We start from the raw sequence: 19,778 nt of genomic DNA, 5'->3' as shown, positions 1-19,778 counted from the left end.
CCTACCGCAGTTTGAATGCATGTGTGCAAAGCAGCTCTGGGCATTGTGGGTAAATACGACCAAAACAAATGTATCTCTAGTGGTAGAGGGAGTCATGGTCTTTTCCCAAAGATAAGTTCTATCACTTCTAAAATCTAACGCTAGTCCATTTTTGTTTACATTTTGCCAAGGAGGAGGTTGCGCTCACATCAGCTTCAATGGTTCTCATGTTTTTTTCTCGATGCAGCGCCACCACAGGTGAGGGGGACCAACAGGTATTTGAAAGAGTGGATTGTTTTACACAGTGCGGTGTGAAAGCGAACTGCACCTGCTGAAAATGTAACAAATGTTCCAATTTTGGTCTCCAATCAAACCAAGTCTACCGGACAGTCAGGTGTGAAAAAGCCTTTATAGTCTTACACTTGAGTCAAAGATCGTGGGCATGACAAAAGCTGCATCACTCCTGTATGGCCTGGCTGGCTGACACACTCCCTCACCCTCACCCTCACCTCACCCTTGGAAAGCATGTTAAAATCTGACAAATCTGTGCTCCATAAGAGCTATTTTGTGCCACAAGAATTTTTGCCTTTGCATCATTATTTGTAAAATATATATTTAAAAAAAAAGTTAAAGTAGTTGTTAAACAGTAAACAACATACCTGTCATATTTCATCTGACTTAGGCAATATGGAGCTACTGGTTGACCTTTGATTACCTAATTTTTGCATCACAAACCATCACTAGCACAAACATTTGACAACAAACCTTTTTTAAAAAAATCAATTTGAAGAACTTGGAAGGTAATATGAACCTCCACCCCAGTCTCCAATCTTGTCTTGTATTTATCCAGCTTTCCTGAAGAAAAAACACCCCAATAGCATGATGCTGCCATTGGGTAAAGAGAAAAGAGGTGGAGAGGGGAATACTAACAACACATATTGAACACGTAGAAAATCAAGTTTTTTCTGAATATTTAACAATTATTTACTACATTGTGTTGGTCTATCAATAAAAAACCCCATAAAATACACTGAACGCGACACAAGAAGGAAAAGCTCATCGGGTGTATACAGACACAGAGCAGTATTTTGCGGGCTGCTTGGGTCCTCGCGCGCTACCTCTGTTTTGCACGCGCCTGTCGTGTCTGCGTGCTCGCGTGGTTTGCTCTCCGTTTAACCTCGGTACAGCGTTCCGAGGCGACTCGACACGGCTGCTTTCACATCTCTCTCTCTCTCTCTCTGTCTCTCTCTCTCGCGCTCTTCCGCTCTCTCTTCTTCTCTCTCTCTTTCTCTATCTCCCGCCTCCCTCCCTCCCTGCTTCTCTCCCTCCTCTTCCTACCTGATTCAGAGCCGCTCCGACGCTATGCGTATGACCGCGTCTCTCTCTGCAAGGCGAGCACCACCGGAGAGAGCCGCACGCTCCTGCTGACCGCCTGCCGCGAGCACTACTCCCAACGCCGGCTGACGAGGCACCCAGGCCGGGCAACGGGGGCAGGAGAGACACCCCTGAGTGCAGTCCGGAGGTAAGCGGCAGTCTCGTATTTTCTTTCTGTCTTATTTTCTGCTGTTATCGGCGCTGAGGGGCTATGTTTGTGCGGAGGAGGTGGCCGCACACAGGTCGCTTATGAATGCTTTCGCTCTTATGACAGCTGAGCCAGCTGAAGCGAATGTACCCAGGAGTTAAATAAGTGTCGGATGTGAGCTTATTCACGGAATGAATGATGAAGCGCCTGTTGTACATTCGCTGCTGTTTATTATTGTTAATAAATGTGTAAAATACATGTCTGTATAAAACAAACCACTGTCCGCTCTCTCGCGTATTTGCGTTCATTCTCATTTGTTCACATATACGTGTAGGAAATGTGCTTTAAGGTCTTGAGTGGTCAGGTCCGGTGTCACCGGGGGCAGCGGGTGAGGTGAGATGCAGACAGGTCCTTTTGAAGAACGTGGCCACATCGTAATCAAGGAAACCCACACGCGCACTTGCACGCACGCACCCACGCAACAAGCCGACATACTTCATTTATAATTTTTGCATTTTACCGAAAAAAAAGGAAATAAAGAAACAAACAAATAAAAAAAACACGCTGTTTAAATTTAAGTGTCCGAGCGCGTGCAAAATGCTCCGAAGCACGCGGAGTCCCCCGTTATCTCATCGGCCTCGGTTTCGCGTTGCTGTATCCTCCTGCAATATTGCTTAAGGTGATGTTAATCATCATTAGCCCGTTTACTGTCGTCAGCCGCGGTACTTCCATCACTATCAGCCTGCACAAACTGCCCGGCCACCTTAAAACCGCTCTGCATCGACGGCTGTTTTTAAAAATATACCAAGTGATTTTTCCACACAAAGTCAGACAGAATAAAGAGGAACCGAGAAAAAGAAGTGAATATGCCTGATAGAGTGCAAAAGCAGAGGGTCATAGCGTTTAAAGCTATAATACACACAGAGACAGAACAGATTTCTGTCTGAGTGTTCCCAACTTTGAGAACCTTAGAGCACTCGGTTGCTTTTAGGAAAAAAGAAAAAAAAAATAGAACTGCTTTCTTCTAATCAATAATTCATCCCTCCATCTTTTTCCAGACTTGGACCTGGATAGAGGGAGATCTGCTAAAGGACAACCCTGAAGCCTTCTGTCCCTAGCTTTCACCTCTCCAAACTCCCGCTCTCTCCCCCACTCCTCTTTCTCCTCTTTTATCTAGAACTTCTCACAGCCGTCTACGTCTTCCTGTCCTCTCACCTGTTCTACTTCCTGCTAACTGGCCATGGCATCCAAGCTGAACCCCAACGTCCTGTACGTGGCGGAGCCTGGAGAGTCCCTGGGATCACCCCAAGCTGATTCTGAAAGGACTCACATTGTGAGTGTTTACTTTTGTTTTTAGGCTTTGTGTAAAGATTGATTGCTGTGGTTTCTAGATCAGTCACATGTTCTATTCCACCGTTTTTGTGTTTTAAAATAACCAAGTAAAGACTAGCAACCTTCATGTTGCATTGACACCACTAGAAGAATTAGACATATTAAAAAGTGACAATTGGTATCAGGTGTGTAGCGTTGCACTTGCCCTCCCCTATCTGTTGCTCTGCACTCCCAGTTACTCCCACACTTTTATTTCACTTACATGAAAGACAGGTTCTACGGACATAAGATGGACATAATGGCATAAAAACTAAAGAGAAACTAAAACTGCAGCTCGCAATCTGAGAGTAACATCCCAGAGTTAACCCGCTACTCATCGCATTGTTCTTAAAGAGCAGTTTGACAAAAAGGGATCAATTTGGTGTAATAAGCATCTTTGATTGTAAATTTAAACAGATTTTCATGCAGTGTTTGACTTAGTTTACAGATTGAAACAACAAAATGTAATGAATACCAAAAAAACATAATTGTTTGTGTTATTTTAGCAACAGAAAGATTTGTTGTTGCCCTACTTATTTTAAATAGAAGTAATATTAGCACGTTGTGCATTTTTATTTACATTCTTGCGTAATTACTTTAAAATAGAGATGCTATGAGTTTTACTCAGGATTATCATATCGTGACAACCACGTAAGAACACACCGGCGCTCAGTTTTGGTCAAGCGTTGTTTCCCGACAGGAAACCGAATAAATCAGCCACAAAACGTGAACCTTACCGGAACCTAAATGAGTTACCAACTCTTACAAAGGTTGAAAGATACAAGTGTTACATGTGGTGGTTCTCACACAATCTCAATCAACATACACGGCTAAATTTATAAGCATCATCAAATGCTCGCAATTTTTTTTTACTGCAAGTTCAAAGGTTGAAGTTTTCCAGTGGCGTTATCTGTTGCTCAACCCCAGAGAAATATGACTCATCTTTTTTGTTTCTTTTTTTTTTTATACATGTCTAAATATAAGTCGCCATTGCCTCTCGACACCCAGGATGTGATGAAATCTGTAAATAGCCACAATAAAAACATGTAGCTGAAGATAAAAAGCAACAACAAGGTCATTTGACATTGTCAAAAAAAAAAAGAAAAAGAAAAACAATCCACTTCTGAAGTTAAAATGAAGTTAGTTTTGCAGGACATAGTGATGTTACATGCATTTTGATGTACATTGGGGACAAAAAGTACGAAAAGCTTCATATTTCATATGAGTTGCATGTTGGCCTGTCACAATAAATTTTGCTGGATGATAAATTGTCCCAGAATTTATTGCAATAAACGATAATATTTTTTAAAGACCATTTTCAAGTAATTTAAAGGTGATTGCATAACAATAACAACGCAAGAAGACATTCTGAAAGATCAGTAAATTTTAACTTTTAATGAACATTTAACACTGGAACTGGAAGACATTTTAAATATCCAAAAAAACAAACAAACAAAACAACAGAAACAACAAATAAAATGTATTATGAAGTCTCTGTAAACAAAATTATCCTGGCTAGTTCAGACCAAAGCACCAGACCGAAGACTTTTGTCATCCAGGTTTTGGTAGAAAGAGAGAGAAAAACGATGCAATGGAAATCAATTAATCATGCTATTAATTGATTTATTGCTTATTGACAGGTCTAGTCGCACCTATAGATTTCTTTTAACATTAAGTTTCATATGTTCACTGCATTTAGTTTTAGTATACCTTTTTTACTCCAAGAACATAACATTGCATAACCTTGCTTAGTCAGCTGGCTGAAAGATATCTTCAACACTTTTCCACTGTTTACAAGAAGGACAAAAAAAAGTCATATGCTTGAAAATACTGTCAGTCATGAAAACCACAGACAGTCATGAGGTGAAGACTAAAGGATCATCATTTGATCCGTTTTATGAGGTTTTACAACTGCCACAAACAGCATGCGGACCAGCTGACCGCTACACTTGCAATTCTATATAAGGAGCAGGTTGGTTAAAATTAAAATGCTATTTTTGTAGTAGTGGAAATAATTTGCAACTTTTCTGTTTAAAACAAAACAAAGCAAACAATTAGATACAATTTCAATTTTTTGCCTACCTTGAAACTAGTATTTCTAGTCAAGGTTATCACACCATGAGAAGCTCACTGCAGGCCAGAATCACTGCAAGCAAAGCTAGAGTTATCTCCTATAACCGCTGCCACTTTCCAGGGAAAGTGTGTGCTGTGCTATGACTAAATGAAAGGACACTGAAGTCTACACTGTGGTGTACAGACTGTGGTAGACCACAGTTTCTCATAAATTGGCCCTTGGTGCTAATTATCAGTTTAAATATATGCCACTGGGCTGCTAAAATAGGCTCAGCATTACAGTTCTGTAGGAAGGAGCGGCTGGTTTGTAGCTGCTGAGTTTAGTTTCAGTACTCCCACCACCGCTGATCTGACTGAATGAAAGCCTTTCTCAGTACATACAGAAGTCAAATGATAGAGGATTTTAGGGAGAAAGCGACTTTAATGATTAGTTTCTATGCATTAGCCAGGTAAATTTATGCATAACATCCCACAACTACTTTACAGATGCCAAAACAAAAGGGAAACCAGTTCTACCCTGCAGCATTTACTTATACAGATGTTTCTTTATATTCTAATATGAGATTGTGGATGTTTTTTAATCTTACTGGAAGTAGAAAACTTTTTTTTTGTGTGAGTGTGTCAGTCCAGTTTACTTTGTGCCAGAAACTAATGGCTAATTAACAGTTATTGACTGAAAGTAAGTGCTTTTATTAACAGTTTAAATGGACGCTTATCAGTTTTTTAGTGCCTCTTCAGTGATATGAACTGACAATACAGCAGTTCTGGAATCGTATTCCTTGTTATCAGTAATGTGAAGACCACATTAATGCTTTTAAAACCATTAAACCATTTAAATGGACCCTTATCAGTCTCTTCAATAATATGAATTGATTGACATTACAATGGTTTTAGCATGTAAAATCAAAAAAGAAAATTCTTTGATATTAGCAATTTTCCCATGGCTACATTGCATTAATGTGCAGAAATTAACTTGAACAATAAAAAGTAAAGAAGCCACTTTAGTTGTTTCTGAAACGTCAAAAGAAGTTCTCCTTTTCTATATCTTGGTTAAAGGTTATTTTATGTCACAAAAATTATTCTTATTTTCATTCTCTTTTCTTTGTATTGTTTGTGTTGTGGTGAACGTTTGTGGTATATAGCTTTTTATTTTTTTTATTTAGTAACTTGATATGCCCCTCTTTGGTAAAAAAAAAAAAAAGCTTTATATTTATTATTATTGTTATTTTTTATTGGAAGAAACTTAAGCTGTCTGTATTACACTGTAATATGTTTAATTTTTATTGCTCGTACCTGGACAGGCTACAGACCAAACTAGCCTTTCTGGCTAACCCTGGCATATTATGTGATATGTTTTGCTCTTTTTGAAATAAACAACAACAAAAGTAACAACATTCAAAAACAACTTAGGATAAAGCAACATTCACGCTATTTTCTATCTGCTGTTATATTAAAACACATGTTACACAAGCCTGAGTGTGACAAAATTTTACACTTGTGGCTTGAATGTCAAATGAATGCAGGTACTGGGATCACAGGTGTGAAACTGATTGTGTTCTGTGGCGTCAGGATTGTTGCTGCGTAATCACTGATATTTAAAGATTGAGTCAGAATCCTAAAATAGACTTTTATTGCTCTGAGTGCATAGATTAGTCATATTAACTGTCAAATAAATCAGAAAGTAGGTTATTCAGTCAGTGTTGCCTCCAGTTGCAATCATCTGACTTGTTGCTGTAAGTGAATTTTTATGAGCACAGACAAAGAACTTGCATAACATTGCATGAGATTGAATATTGTCATTACTGGGTGATTTCTGCGACTTTTGAGTCGTGGTTTACTAAAATCTGTATACATGACGAGTGGGAACTGCAGGCTCCCACTGTGGGATTTAAAAAAAAAAAATTATGCATGCTACAAAGTTAAATACGTACTGTATATATCTTTTACAGAAGACAGTATTTTGTCTTAAAATGCAAGGCAAATGCACAATAGAGAATTATTTTTGAAGGTTTTCCTTGCTTACATAGAGTTCAGGCACCGACCTGTCTGGTTTAGGTTAAGAAAAACGTAACCAGTTTGCCCTCATGGGAAAACTGAGGTCAAAGTGCTATTTACTGTAAATGCTTCTGTGCAACTTATGCATATTTAAGCTCCTAAGGTGGAGTCACAGCACAGTCTTCATACATTAAACGCCTCAACACACTTTATATAAACAGACAGCGGCAACCCTTGTAAGAGCTGGTAAACTAATGATGGTGCACAAACAGACACATTAAGCCTCACGCCAGCTTACATATTTTTTTGCTTTTTTTTTTCCAGTCCGGAGAAGCTGGGGAAGAGTCGTCAGACAGCGAAGGAGAGCAAGAGGAGACGTCACACAAGCTGATCCGCAAAGTGTCCACCTCCGGACAAATCAGAGCCAAGGTAGGTGACGATTTTACACTATTCCTGTTGGACATTTGTAGTTTGTAGTTTATCTAATTTGACGTTTTTGAAAATGTTTTGGGAGCATTTCTTAACTCTAAATCTGTGACGTTTAGAAAAGGAACTCTAGGAAATCAGAGAGCCATAAAATGTTCTGATTCTGACAGTGCTCCGCTAAGTCAAAGAGTCATCAAAAATTTAAATTAAAATTCTTTTTCGTCATAGCTTTTATGGGGAGCTCTGATTAAGCACTTAGTTATTTAGCAGCGCATAAAAAATTCAAAGCTTTTTGACTCTCCGATGTGTTTACATGGTTATTTGATTAACTTTTTTTGTGTGTGTGTGTGGTGTTATTTAAATTTAAAGAGCCAATTCGTTGCGTCCTTCCATCTGCCTGTCAGTTTTTCATGTTGCCTGTTTCATATTTCTGTTTCAAGTTGAAGTTTTATCGACGTTTAAACCAAACTCAAGAAGTTTGATTTGATCAACCTTCTGAACCTCTGTCTGGTTCTCTTGAGGTCAGCTGAGTTCCTGATCTGCTTCCTGGCTGCGTCACTTTCCACTCTTACCGTCATTGAGATGATTTCTCTTTGAATCGCTCACACAGGATGCGATCTCGCCGTCGCTGTTTCCTTTCTTATTGGCCTGCTGGGCTCTGGCACCAATTGGTTGAAAATAGCTTGTTGCCGGCGCATGAACAAACGAGCATAGGCTCGAAAAATCGAGGTGTTCAATATAAATGCATTTAGGTTAAATATATTCAGATTTATGGTGACTGTTGTAAGATAATAGCATTTATTCTGGGCAAATATTTGATCAAGAAACTGTCCATGTATTTTATTTACATGTTAAAATAAAGTTAAATTCTATAAACATATTTCTAGATGATGTTAAAACTTTTCTTAATTTTGCGTATTCAGCTCTGGAGAAAATTAAGAGACCACTTAAAATGATCAGTTTCTCTGATTTTACTTTTTATAGGTTTATGTTTGAGTAAAATGAACATTGTTCTTTTATTCTATGAACTACTGACAACATGACTCTGAAACTCCAAGCAAATATTCAGCATTTATTTGCAGAAAATGAGAAATGGTCAAAACAACAAAAAAGATGCATTGCTTTCAAATCTCCAACAATGCAAAGAAAACAAGTTAATATTTATTTAGAAACTGTATATGTGCATGTTTTTGTTCACATTCTTAGCATTTAGCATGTTTTACTAGATTTGGATTTTTTATTTTTATTTTTAACTTTTCATTTTTAATATCACAAAGTTGCGATGTTATTATTTATTTATTTATTGCGTTTTTATTGGGTAAAGTCATGGCTTCCGGAATCATTAAGTGTTTGTCGTAATGAGTTTGGAAAATACATTTTTACATTTATATATAAAAAAGACATGAAACACTTTGAGTCAGATAATAATAAAAAGGAGATTTTAATTAATGATCAAAATGAGATTTTAAATGAATTCAAAGAATTAAGGAGAAATACAAACAGCAGAACTTAACCTCAATCTTAAAGAAAAGCGACCTTCAGCTCTTTATTTTCACTGTGTGGATGAAACAGCGCATTATGTCAGTGGCAGGAAACAAAGACAAATGTTTGTGCAGAAATCATTACCCATCACCTGCACTGACACCATCAGCTGTAAAACACATGCCAATCAATGGGAGACGAGGGATTCCCGCAAACCCTGTTGCCAGGGGAACGGCATCCCATAATCCTCGATTTGCTTGTGGCAGATAATGGCAGCTGATATGTCTGATATTGATTGCATAAGAGCGCTGCAGTCATGATAATGGCAGCAAGTTAGAGTTTCTGCCTCCCAGTTACAAAGTATCAGGTTGTACACATTTAAAAATTTACAAAAATATATTTTACATTTTAAAGTCTCACTTAATATTTGAGTTAGCGGTGGGCATTTATCGCCTTGTTTGTCATTTATTGTGACATTTTGATTTATCGCTGTCGCAGTAAAGTCCAGTTAATGATGCTTACTGTTTTCTCCAGTTTAAATAAAAGCATCAATAAATACCAGTAAATTTGAAAATACATTCACCGTCTGCAGCTACAAATCAAATTTTTTTTACCTGACTAGTGTCCTAAAGAAGTTTGTTACAAACAGGAACGCTGTTCAAGAGCGGTAGTTGTGTGTGTGACGTGTTCATTTTAAACTGTAAATGAATGAAATAAATGTATTTTGAGGCTTTTATACACATTATTAACAGAACGAAACTGAACCAAATCTTGTCCTACTCCAAGGAAAGATTATGTAACTGTAACTGTAGTGACAGGTAGAGATGTTAAACTTCTCTGACTCAGAGTGTGCATCATTAGTCATGTGACTTAGATTAAGCTGGTCAACAACTCTGGGATTACACTCAAGTGACAATAGCCTGAGCCGATTAGCACTTTTGTATCCTTTTGTTAGAGTATCCCTGACACTAAGTGCACATTGTTGTTTTAGAAATAAACTTACAGGTTATTTTTTTCACCACTGTCTACCAGTAAGCAGAATCCAGGCATCTTTCTTAGGTTTAATTATGCTTTACTAATTTTGTCCCTTGCTTGTTACCGTCCTCGTTGCAGACAATGTCTGTTAGCGCGCTCGTTGACGAGCCGCTGCTCTTTATTAGCTGTGACATGGCATTACTTGCGCCGTTATTAATTTTGCTCCCCCCCTTCACTTGCGAGTTCCTGAATAATCGTGTCATTCTGTTGCTGTAATTAAATACGTTTTACTCTCCAGATTAGCTTTGTTGACTCGCCTGCGTCAGCGTAGCGTCTTTTATCTGCCTTGAGTCGTTACTTATTAACATGTCATGAATTTCCTCTTAGTTGATCACGGCGTTCAGAAAGCTCAGATCCCACCGACTGCTCTGTGATCACATTGATTGGGTCCGCAGAGATTTACTAATTGGCTTTCCATCTGAAACTCATCCCTCGGACTCTGCTGACTGGAAAGGACTATAAGACGGGTGGAGATTGATGTGCCTCACTGTTTTATGAAAGTCACTTTTTGAGGTGAAATAATGCAGCTGGGACCCATAATTCAACTTTAAGTCAGACAATTATTATTTAGTAAACATTTTAATTGTCATAAATTTTGAATTTACTTACATTTTTAGGTGATTATGCATCTCTTATAAACCGAGCAATATCTAAACAATCAACCAAACCAAACCGGTTCATTGAAATGAAATAGAGGAGCATAAATTAGTACATTTGTCAGCATTTTAGGTCATCTTAGCACATGCTAATATGTCATAAAGCACACTGGTCTCCATTTCAGGGTGTCGTGTGTTTCGTCTCCAGTCTCAGCATCATGTTTCCTGTGTCTCTTTTGCCTCTGTTCTTGTGATCTTAACGCTTTTTTGTGCTTAACGCGTTTAATAAAACCCACTTGCAGAGCCACAACCAAAATGGTCATAAATTAGAGCAGTGTTTCTCAACCCTGGTCCTCACTGCCCCCCTGTCCTGCATGTTTTAGGTATTTCCCTTCTGCCACACACCTGAATTGTATCTCTGGGTGATTAACAGGCTTCTGCAGCACTTGATGGTCATGCAATCATTTGAATCAGCTGTTCTGGAATAGAGGCACATCTAAAACATGCAGAGCAGGGGGGCGGTGAGGACTGGAGTTGAGAAACACTGAATTAGAATAACAAAACAGAAGAAAAATTCAATAAAAATATTTTCAGATTTATTTTTTATTTTTTTTAAGTTAATGTCCTCTAGATAATAAACCTCAGATTCCCGTGAAGCTGTGAAGGTCCTCCTGTTTGCCGAACACTCAGAGCAACAATGATAGCTTCTAATTTTAGTTTTGCTAATGCTTTTGTTATCTAATCAACCTTCTCGAGAGAGAAACACAGAGAGAGCATGAAAAAAATGAAACAGCAGTCAGGATTCAGCTTGTGTTTTAATTCAGGAAAGCGTTTGCATGTGTATTTCCATAAATCCAAGAATACGCCATATTTAAACAGATGAAAACGTTCATTCATAGCACAGTGTCAGTGCTTAGTGTGAAAGTGAAAGCAGTTTAATTTTTAGCATATATGTCGCTGCTTATTGTTTAAGTTGCTCCCCCAGTTTGTTCCATGGTTAATTCGCCACATTCCTCACATGTTCAAACATCACATGTCGTCTTTTCACAAAACGCTGCAGGCACTTTAGATTATTTAATCTTCCCCTATGCATAACTGCAACCTTATCTGAGTGGGAAATCTCAGCTTCTGTTATTGGACACGACTATTTACTGAGCTGCGCTGATTACCTTGATAAGTTGTCTGTTAAACATGAACGTTAATGTTTATGGGAAATCATTTTTTGTCATTGTAGTACTGTATCTTGGAATGATTCTGAATCCTTCGAAAAGGCGTCTAAAAGTCCAGTGTGAAGTGAAGGCATGTTTGCTTTAAGTACTTAAAGCAAACATTAGATGGTGGTTTACAGCAGCTTCTTACAGATATGTCAACTGCAATTTTATTTAGTTTTAGATTTCTCTTTAATAACACAAGAGTCGCAATAAGCAATTAATCACATGGTAAATTAGAATGAGCTCAATAATTTACATTCTGATGATTTATATGTTTTGAAGATCAACTTTGTTCATCATCTATTTTATCTGTGGTTTTTGTTCTTGTTTCAGTTTTATTTATTATTTTTGCCTCTTATGTTTTATTTTGAATGTTCTTTACAAAATTCTAATTTATTGGCTTTTGATAGGGCGGAGTGCATCATTTTATCATTATCAATACATTACCTAAAAAATTTTCTGTTTATTGTTTATCACAATCTGTTATTGTGACAGGCCTAGGTACAATTGTGGAAGTAGTTTTACTGTCATTCAAAAAAAAAATAGATTACAAGAGTTGAATGTGTACGTGATATTCAGGATGTTATGCTAGCAGTTAGCGCTGTTAACCAGGGCTAGCTGTTCTCGTGAGGCTAAAGCTAACTTTGCATTTTCCCCTTAGAATCTCTTCATTAGATTTCCAAAACGCTGACATGTCCAAATCCAATATGTTCCATGTCAAAGGTCAGAAGAGTAAAGCAGAGCGATGTTGCTGTAAGTCAGTCAGACTTCTTGTTATCTACTGATTTCTTCCTTCCTTGTCTGACTGACTGAACAGACCTGACATGTTCAGACCCGTCTTAGAAAATGCTTTCCTTCTGAAATGCCGTGAGATTTTGTCCTCATATTCTAGTTTTAAACATGTCACTGATACCGAATAATACAAAACACCTAACTTTGAGTCATTCCTCTCTCAGCAAAAAGAAAAAAACATCAAGCTAAACAATCTAAAATTAAATTTAATATGAAGGTACACGTTCTAATCAGTAGAGGATTACCAGAGCTTTGGGTCACAGGTTAATAAACATTTTTTGTCAAGTTGTGTTACTCCACATCATATTTTGTCAAAAACAAAATATTTTGACATATTTTGTCAAAAAGTCATGTAGTGTTGAAATCAGCTTTATGATTAGTAGGACATGTAAATGAATTGCATTGTGCTTGTTTATCTCTCAAAAATGGAGCCAATAATTATCACTGCCACATGTCAAATCCATATTATTTAGCAGATATTGTCTAAAACCTTACACTCTTGACAAAATTAGTGATATTGTGACTATGTAGTTTAGATTTTTTTTCTTAAAGGAAAAAGATCTTGCAAACTTTTGTTGCAAAACTGTGGGATAAAAATGCTACAGTTAATTTTGCTGCAATTTTTTTTCTAAACTATTTATCAGCATTTTCAGAAACTGCTAACAAGTTTACTGTACAACACAACTGAGAATGTAAGTGTAATAAGTCTCGTTTTTATCAAAATTAGACTTCTTTTGAAACAATCAAATATGTATTTTTGAACTAATTGTACTTTAAATTGTACTTTGTACTTTTGAAACATCTAATGGTTTGTTCGATTTACAATGCAATGATCTGAATGTCCAATGCAAAGTTGGAAAAATCTACTAGATTGGCTCTAAAGTTGAAATTTTAAAGTAAACTAAGAGGTTTCCACCAAAACCGAGGGCCAAACTTCAATTTATTAAATTACCTCAACATAAAGTACTTTCCTCGGTTTATTCAGTCAGTTATTACTGAGAGTAGATTTATAGCTTTGTCTATTCACTAGAGAGATTAAAAAATTATATTTTAAGGCAAGATGTGGTAAAAACGTAAGCAGAAAATGAGCTGAAACCTTAAAAAAAAGAGTAAAGTAGAGTAAGGGTACAAATAGTCGAAGTGGCAAATTGACCTGAAGTCAAACTAAAAAAACTTAACCAACTAAGACAGGAAGAAAAAAAGAAATCATCACAACAGAACAACAACTTCATTTCATTTTGTGATTTTACAGTCAAATGCCAGTTGCGTCACAGTTAGCAGCAACTGTGCGCTTTCAGGCAGTTCATTTGTGGGTGACCTCTGTGATTTTGTTGCAGCTTTTTTGTCTTCTGTTTCCCGTCCCTTCCTACCTCCAGGCCCAATTATGTAAGGTTTTACACTCGTCTTTTTTTCCTCATCTCTTATGCTTTTCCTCCTCGTCCTGTTTGGTTCGCTCTTATCAAACTGAGAGCACGTTTGTGATTTATTTCTGTTCGGTTTTGTGGAGTTGGATAGTTTGCGCCGTTGGGGACACACTTGGTCACTTCCTGGTGTTGGGTTAAGGTTTCATCCTCCAGACTCACCTGTGTAACTTCTTATTCCAGTTTGTTTTAAACAGAAGGAATATGTGCAGATCTGTCCTCAGAAATTACATCATCCGATTTAGCCGTGAGCTCGCAGTAAACTCTTTGCCGCTTCTTTACCGAACCTTGTTTTTCGTCGAAAATAGCAACGCACCTTCAGATTGTGTAACCAGTCATATTTCTGGCATTTTGAGCTGTCACCAACATGTAACACCCCCTACCCCTTTCCTCTTCCTGTGGATTCCTCTTTTTATGTCTGTATCTCACTCCCATTGCTGATATCTGTGTGGGTGTTCACTGCAATGGAGATGAGGATGAGCTATGGGTGGAAATGTGTGTGTGTGTTTGGGGAGCATTGCTGACAAACAGCTTAAGGAGAGATGCTCAAGTGTGTGGGTTGGCCACTGTTGTGTGTGTGTGTGTGTGTGTGTGTGTGTGCGCGTGTGTGCGTGTGTGTGTGTGTGCCTTCATTTATGCTCTCAGCTTGATGTGATATAGCTGCAGTAGCATGTGGGTCAGTACCAGTGAGAGGGAGAGATGGAAAAAGACTCGGGGAGAGGGAGTAAGACGGACAAAGGGGAGAAAATTAGTAAGCGGAAGAGGTAGTGGTGAAGGTACCACGGAGACAGATCTAGAGTCAGTTATGTAAGAAATATGCGCAACAAACACTGGGCTCTCATGCCTATATTTACCATTCTAACAGGTTGGCAGGAATGTTGAAGAGGCGTTTGGTCTATTTCCGATGGGACGAAAATTGCTCTAAACACATTGTATCCTTCAGGCTTGGGAAATATGGTGGTTGCTTTCTCCAACTCTTCTGTTCAGGTAGCCGTTTTTGTCTCTCAGTAGCCGTCTCCTATTGCACGGGCTTATTGATGACCTTTTATTGACGACTTCTTCTCTACAGGACGGCCTGCAACCTGCACTAGCTTCCGCTCGACACGTCGAAGTAAACTCCTGACACATTTATGCAATTCTTGATCCTTAGTTGGATCTCAATTAGTTTCCACAGTGGGGAGACGAGTCTCCCCGAGGAGCTCGCTATCGAGCAATTCAAACAGCTCGATAGTCATGCTCTTGCTGTGTAAGCTGGCTCGACAAAACCCAAAGCTGCACTGAGAGATAATGGATATCATGATGGCTGTCATCAGCTTCCTTTGTTTACTCGGGTTTTCTTCTTCGTACTCCCACAAAAGGGACTGTTTGATGCGTCTTTTGAATAAGAGCAATTGGCAACATTGTTGCTTTAAAAAAGGCAAGACAATAGCACTGCCAAAAATATTGGTGCCTGAATTAATGAGATGTGTGTTTATTCCTTAAAGCACTTAATACAAATGAGGTAAAGACATCAGGCTTCCAGTTTTAAGGTGTAGCACAGTTTTAAAATGTCAGTATATCAAAATGATGAAGATTAGGTCATACAGCTCCTGTAGTATGGAGCTCATTTGAATGTGTTGTGAGAAATCCTGTGATGGTTTATAGAACATACCTAATCTCCACAATACACCATGTTTCGTTACAAGCTGTCAGTCAAGCTGTGTAGAAGGGAGGGAGTTCCTTTAAGTTGCCACTCTAGAAAAAGACAGCTGTTAGTTTTGAGATTTTTCAAGAAAGTTCCTACGTAAATCAGAATTACGTAAATAAATTTCAGGGTTTCCCCCAGAAAACTTAGGTCTCGTGGTAGAGGAGAACAGGCATCATAATTTGGAAATAATAGCGTGAGGCCAACAGAACGGCACACCCAGTTCAAAGTGTCAGCTAAAAGCTTAGCTTAATCCGTCTTTACTGCCACTGGTACTGGTGTAAAAAAACCTATTTATAATAAACAAACAACGCTTAAACTGGTGTCAGGCCAAGTGAAGCCTGGTGGCCTGCCAGGCTCATAATACATCAAGGGGAAACCCTGAATTCACTTAATTTAGGAAAAAATTTAAGTTTTTCAAATAAAGGTTTATGCTGTAGGATGAAGTGTTTTTTTTTTCAACTGTATCGAAATTAGTGTTCTTGCAATGGAAACAATTTTTTCCAGTCATGGCAAATTAATTAGCGCTTTGCATACAGCAGCAAAGCGTTAATTAGTAACTACTGGCCTTCTTGGACAATGCACAACCAGCTAAGTAGCTTTTCGCGCCAATGTCTCAGAGGAAGGAGGGGGGTCTCCACCAGCAAAGAAAGCAGGAAGTTGTTTAAGATGCCAATGTCTCCTCTGATGCTAATGGGCACTAGCACCATGGCTAAAACATATATGTAACTGTTTTTATCTATCAGTGCCTTGAAGTTTATTGACTTTTCACATGTGATTTTAATTGCATTCCTTATTTAATAGAAACACAACAGTTACGAAATTGTGTTTTTTCGACATCAGCAGAATATTGAAAAGGTTTTGTGCTCATTTGGAATGGAAACTCAGCTTCTGATGCACGATTCTTTGGCTCAAAATTACTTCTTTATGTCGTTGTCGGAACATGCACAATTCAGGACCGTTAACAATCATTACGTATTACTTAATCTGTGAAGCAGCCTACTAACAAAACAGAAGCGTTTGCATGTTCTGTAGTCAGAAACTCTTGAATTTCACCTCAGGCAGACGAGCGCTGGGATTCCTCGGAGGCGAGTGTGGACACGCTAACAGGCTGGTGGTTATTTTATGAACGTTAAACTTTTGACTGATTGCATCCATTGGTGCATCGGTGCAGGTGCCCTTGCTGTAATCTCAAGGGCACCTGTCAAAATGGCTGCGATCCAAATTTAACTGAGTATCTTTGAAGTGCCCTGGGAGAATTAATGTAGGATTACTACTGCTAAGGCGACCCACTCAGTGTCACTGTTAATAATGATTCCAGGTTTTTTTTTTTTTCACATTGAAAACAAGCAACAAGTGTTCAAGAACTAGAGGCTCGCAAATTAGTTTCTGCGAGTTTCACCTTGGGGTTTCCTGTAGATGAGTCGTTCAGAGGAAGGAGGGATAGAAAGCAGGAAGTTGTTTAAATTTCTTTGATTAAATGTAAAAAAAAAACCCATACAGATCTCTTCAAAATGTCCAGATGGCTTTTTCTTTAAATTAGCAGAGGTGTTTAGATGGAAATATCTAAACTAAACACTAGAATCAGCTTTTAATGTTCATGGTTAGAAACTCTCAGTATGGTTTTCAAATGTATGTTGATTATACAGGATAAATGAAACGATTTTTCAGGTGGCTCAGAATTTGACAAGGAATCGACCCATCCACCTCGTAGAGTTCACTCAAGAAAGTTCCTGCTGTGACTCAGCTGCAGTCTGGACTTTAGGAAAACAAGGTGGACTAAGATTGTCCCGTCCTTCCCAGCACCAAATCTGGAGTTGAGTCACAAAGTTTGAGTCACCAAAGTTCAGGCGTTGGGGGGGCTCAGTAGTGACAGGAAAGTGGTTTATATTATAAATAAAATCCCCGAGCATTGTTCTTGCTTAGTCATTGCAGAGACTTTATTGAAATTTTGGCCTCACAGCCAGAAAGTTGATCTTTGGTTAACTGTACCTACCTTAGCTAACCTGCAGATCTCCTTTCTCTACATCTCCTAATTCTCCTGTCGCTTCTTTTCCCCTTCCATCTGCAAACCTGACGCCTGCAACTGGCCATTAAGAAAAGTGTGTTTGCGTCTGTTTGCATGTGTGTGTACGTACTTGGGAGACAGAAAGACAAAGCTGATGAGTAATCCGAAGTGACTGTGTCTAACAAACTAACACTCACTTAGGAAACGTGCTAATGGCGAGGAGTCTGCAGTATCTCATCAGCCGTGTTTGTGTAGTTAGATATAATTTGAGCTCTTAATAAGCTGCGGCCGTGTGTTTGCGTGCCACCACAAGTGGAAAATTAGGTTTCAGTGTTTGTGTGGGGAGCTGGTGGTGTGCCAAACGCACGTTCTTGTTAATGGGAGGTCTCTGTCTCTCTCTGTACTGTATCTGTGCATTCGTAAGATGGACGTGTTTTCAGTGCAGATCCCCCTCCTCGTGCTGTCGGCTCACTGACGGAGATCCTCCGTCACCTGATGCTCTCAACATGCCTGTGAGTGCAGATATTGGCTTAAGTTGCAGTTTTTATTGTCATTTTTCTCTACTTGGTCAGAGTTTTCACCATTTTGCACTCAGATGCCTGAAGCTAAATGTGCTCCTTGCAGCACATTTGTTGAGTTCAGTGAACATCAGAGTAGCTCTGTCTGTTTTCCCACTGTTTTTTGTTTTTTAGAGGTTTTATTGGCTCTAGAGGCCTTTATTTGATAGTGAGTTGACAGGAAAGAGGGTAATGAGAGAAGGGGAGACATGTGGCAAAGGTCATGAGGCCGGTAATCAAACCTGCGACGGCCGTGTTGAAGACTAAGGCCTACATTTGTGAGTTGTGCCGCACAACCACAGCACTCCTTCAACTGCTCTTAAATTGGGAATTGTTACAGATACAAACGACAAAAAAACCAAAAAAACTATGAGTCATTTATTAAACTATGAAGTTTTGCAGGGACTGAGAATAATCTAGAGGTTTTGTGTCACCAAGTGGAAAATGGGTTTTTATTCTTTGTCAGTTTCACAAACTGTGGGCAAAACATTACTGATGTTGGATAGGTAAATTTAGGGCTGCAACTAATAATTATTTTAGTAATTAATTACTGTAATGTTCATAAATTGATTGAAATTTGACTTTTGCATTTTGACTAGCAGTCATGCCTCAGACACCAATTAAAAGACATAAAAAACTGTGTAGATGTGCAAATCATACGTGGCATATTTAGCTAATTAAATACGACATGCATGTGTGTGAAGAATATGCAGAAGCACACGCTGCAAAGAGAGAAAGAGGCATTCACTGATAAAACCGATAACTGGTCAACAACAACAGATCTGCTCAATAACATCCTCCAAACCGAACTCTTTGAGCTCAGAAGTGTGTGTTCTAATTTTAAGCTGCGTAACCACTTCCCGCATCGCGACGCTGTCCGCGTCAGTGCAGAGTGTTTCTATTAACGATACGCAGACGTCGCATTTCCTCTGGTGCTCTGCTGCCGTCACTTTTACAGCTTGTCCCCCCGACTGTCAGGCTTTAAAACGAGACAAACAGCAGAAGACGCATCCACCGACCGCAGGGCGCTTCTGTTTCCCGAGCATTGTCTGTTTTTGTTTATCTTTTCTGTTTCTTTTTTACATTTCATTGCAAATCATGTTTGTTTCAGTTTTTTTCTTTGCTTCGCCATCACTACATCTTCCTTTTTCTCTCTATCTGTGACCAAAAATAGACCGACTTGTTTTTTTTGTCGGCCTCTCTTGAAACCTTTTCAACAGGAAGCGTGAGACAGTCACCGCAACGCAGAGTCGCAGAAACACAAACGCGCTGCTTTTAGCGGTCGTGCTGTCCTGAGCAGTCAGATCAGTCTTCTCTGCTTTATTCACTTTACTCTTCTGGACTGAGGCTTGCTTTGCAAAAAACCCAACTTTTTTTCCCCCGTTTGTGTGTGTGTGTGTGCGTGTGCATGAGAGACTTGCTCTTGCATGAAACAACATCAATGTCCAGTTGCTGTCACTCTCCCTGACTGAAAACAGCACATGGTGAGTTAAATTTGATTCAGCAGCATAAGAAGAAAAAAAGTAACTGGAAGTGACAGTCGAGGTAAAATGTCCATGTGTGTTTGTGAGTATTTAAATACTCACACACACCAGAGTGGAAGACATTCATGTAATTACTAGAAGC

At 38.8% G+C, this 19,778-nt stretch overlaps 1 protein-coding gene across 2 annotated transcripts in view; it reads left to right on the top strand.

Moving 5' to 3' along the window:
* The first annotated feature begins 1,336 nt into the window (after nucleotides 1-1,336).
* Nucleotides 1,337-19,778, top strand: part of si:dkey-172j4.3 (diacylglycerol kinase eta) — a 76,909-nt gene continuing 58,467 nt past the window's right edge. The window contains exons 1-3 of one of the 2 annotated variants that reach the window (XM_017310526.1): nucleotides 1,337-1,501; nucleotides 2,679-2,834; nucleotides 7,265-7,369. In XM_017310526.1, coding sequence (XP_017166015.1) covers nucleotides 2,742-2,834; nucleotides 7,265-7,369 — 198 coding nt within the window. In that variant the 5' untranslated portion in view covers nucleotides 1,337-1,501; nucleotides 2,679-2,741. Of the gene's footprint in view, nucleotides 1,502-2,559; nucleotides 2,835-7,264; nucleotides 7,370-19,778 lie in introns of both variants that reach the window. The other variant, XM_008435318.2, reaches the window with a different exon arrangement.

The sequence above is a fragment of the Poecilia reticulata genome, linkage group LG18, assembly GCF_000633615.1.
Source record: "Poecilia reticulata strain Guanapo linkage group LG18, Guppy_female_1.0+MT, whole genome shotgun sequence".
NCBI classification, from domain to species: Eukaryota; Metazoa; Chordata; class Actinopteri; order Cyprinodontiformes; family Poeciliidae; genus Poecilia; species Poecilia reticulata.
The sequence above is the reverse complement of the archived record's forward strand: the minus strand, read 5'-3'. Positions and strand labels throughout refer to the sequence as shown.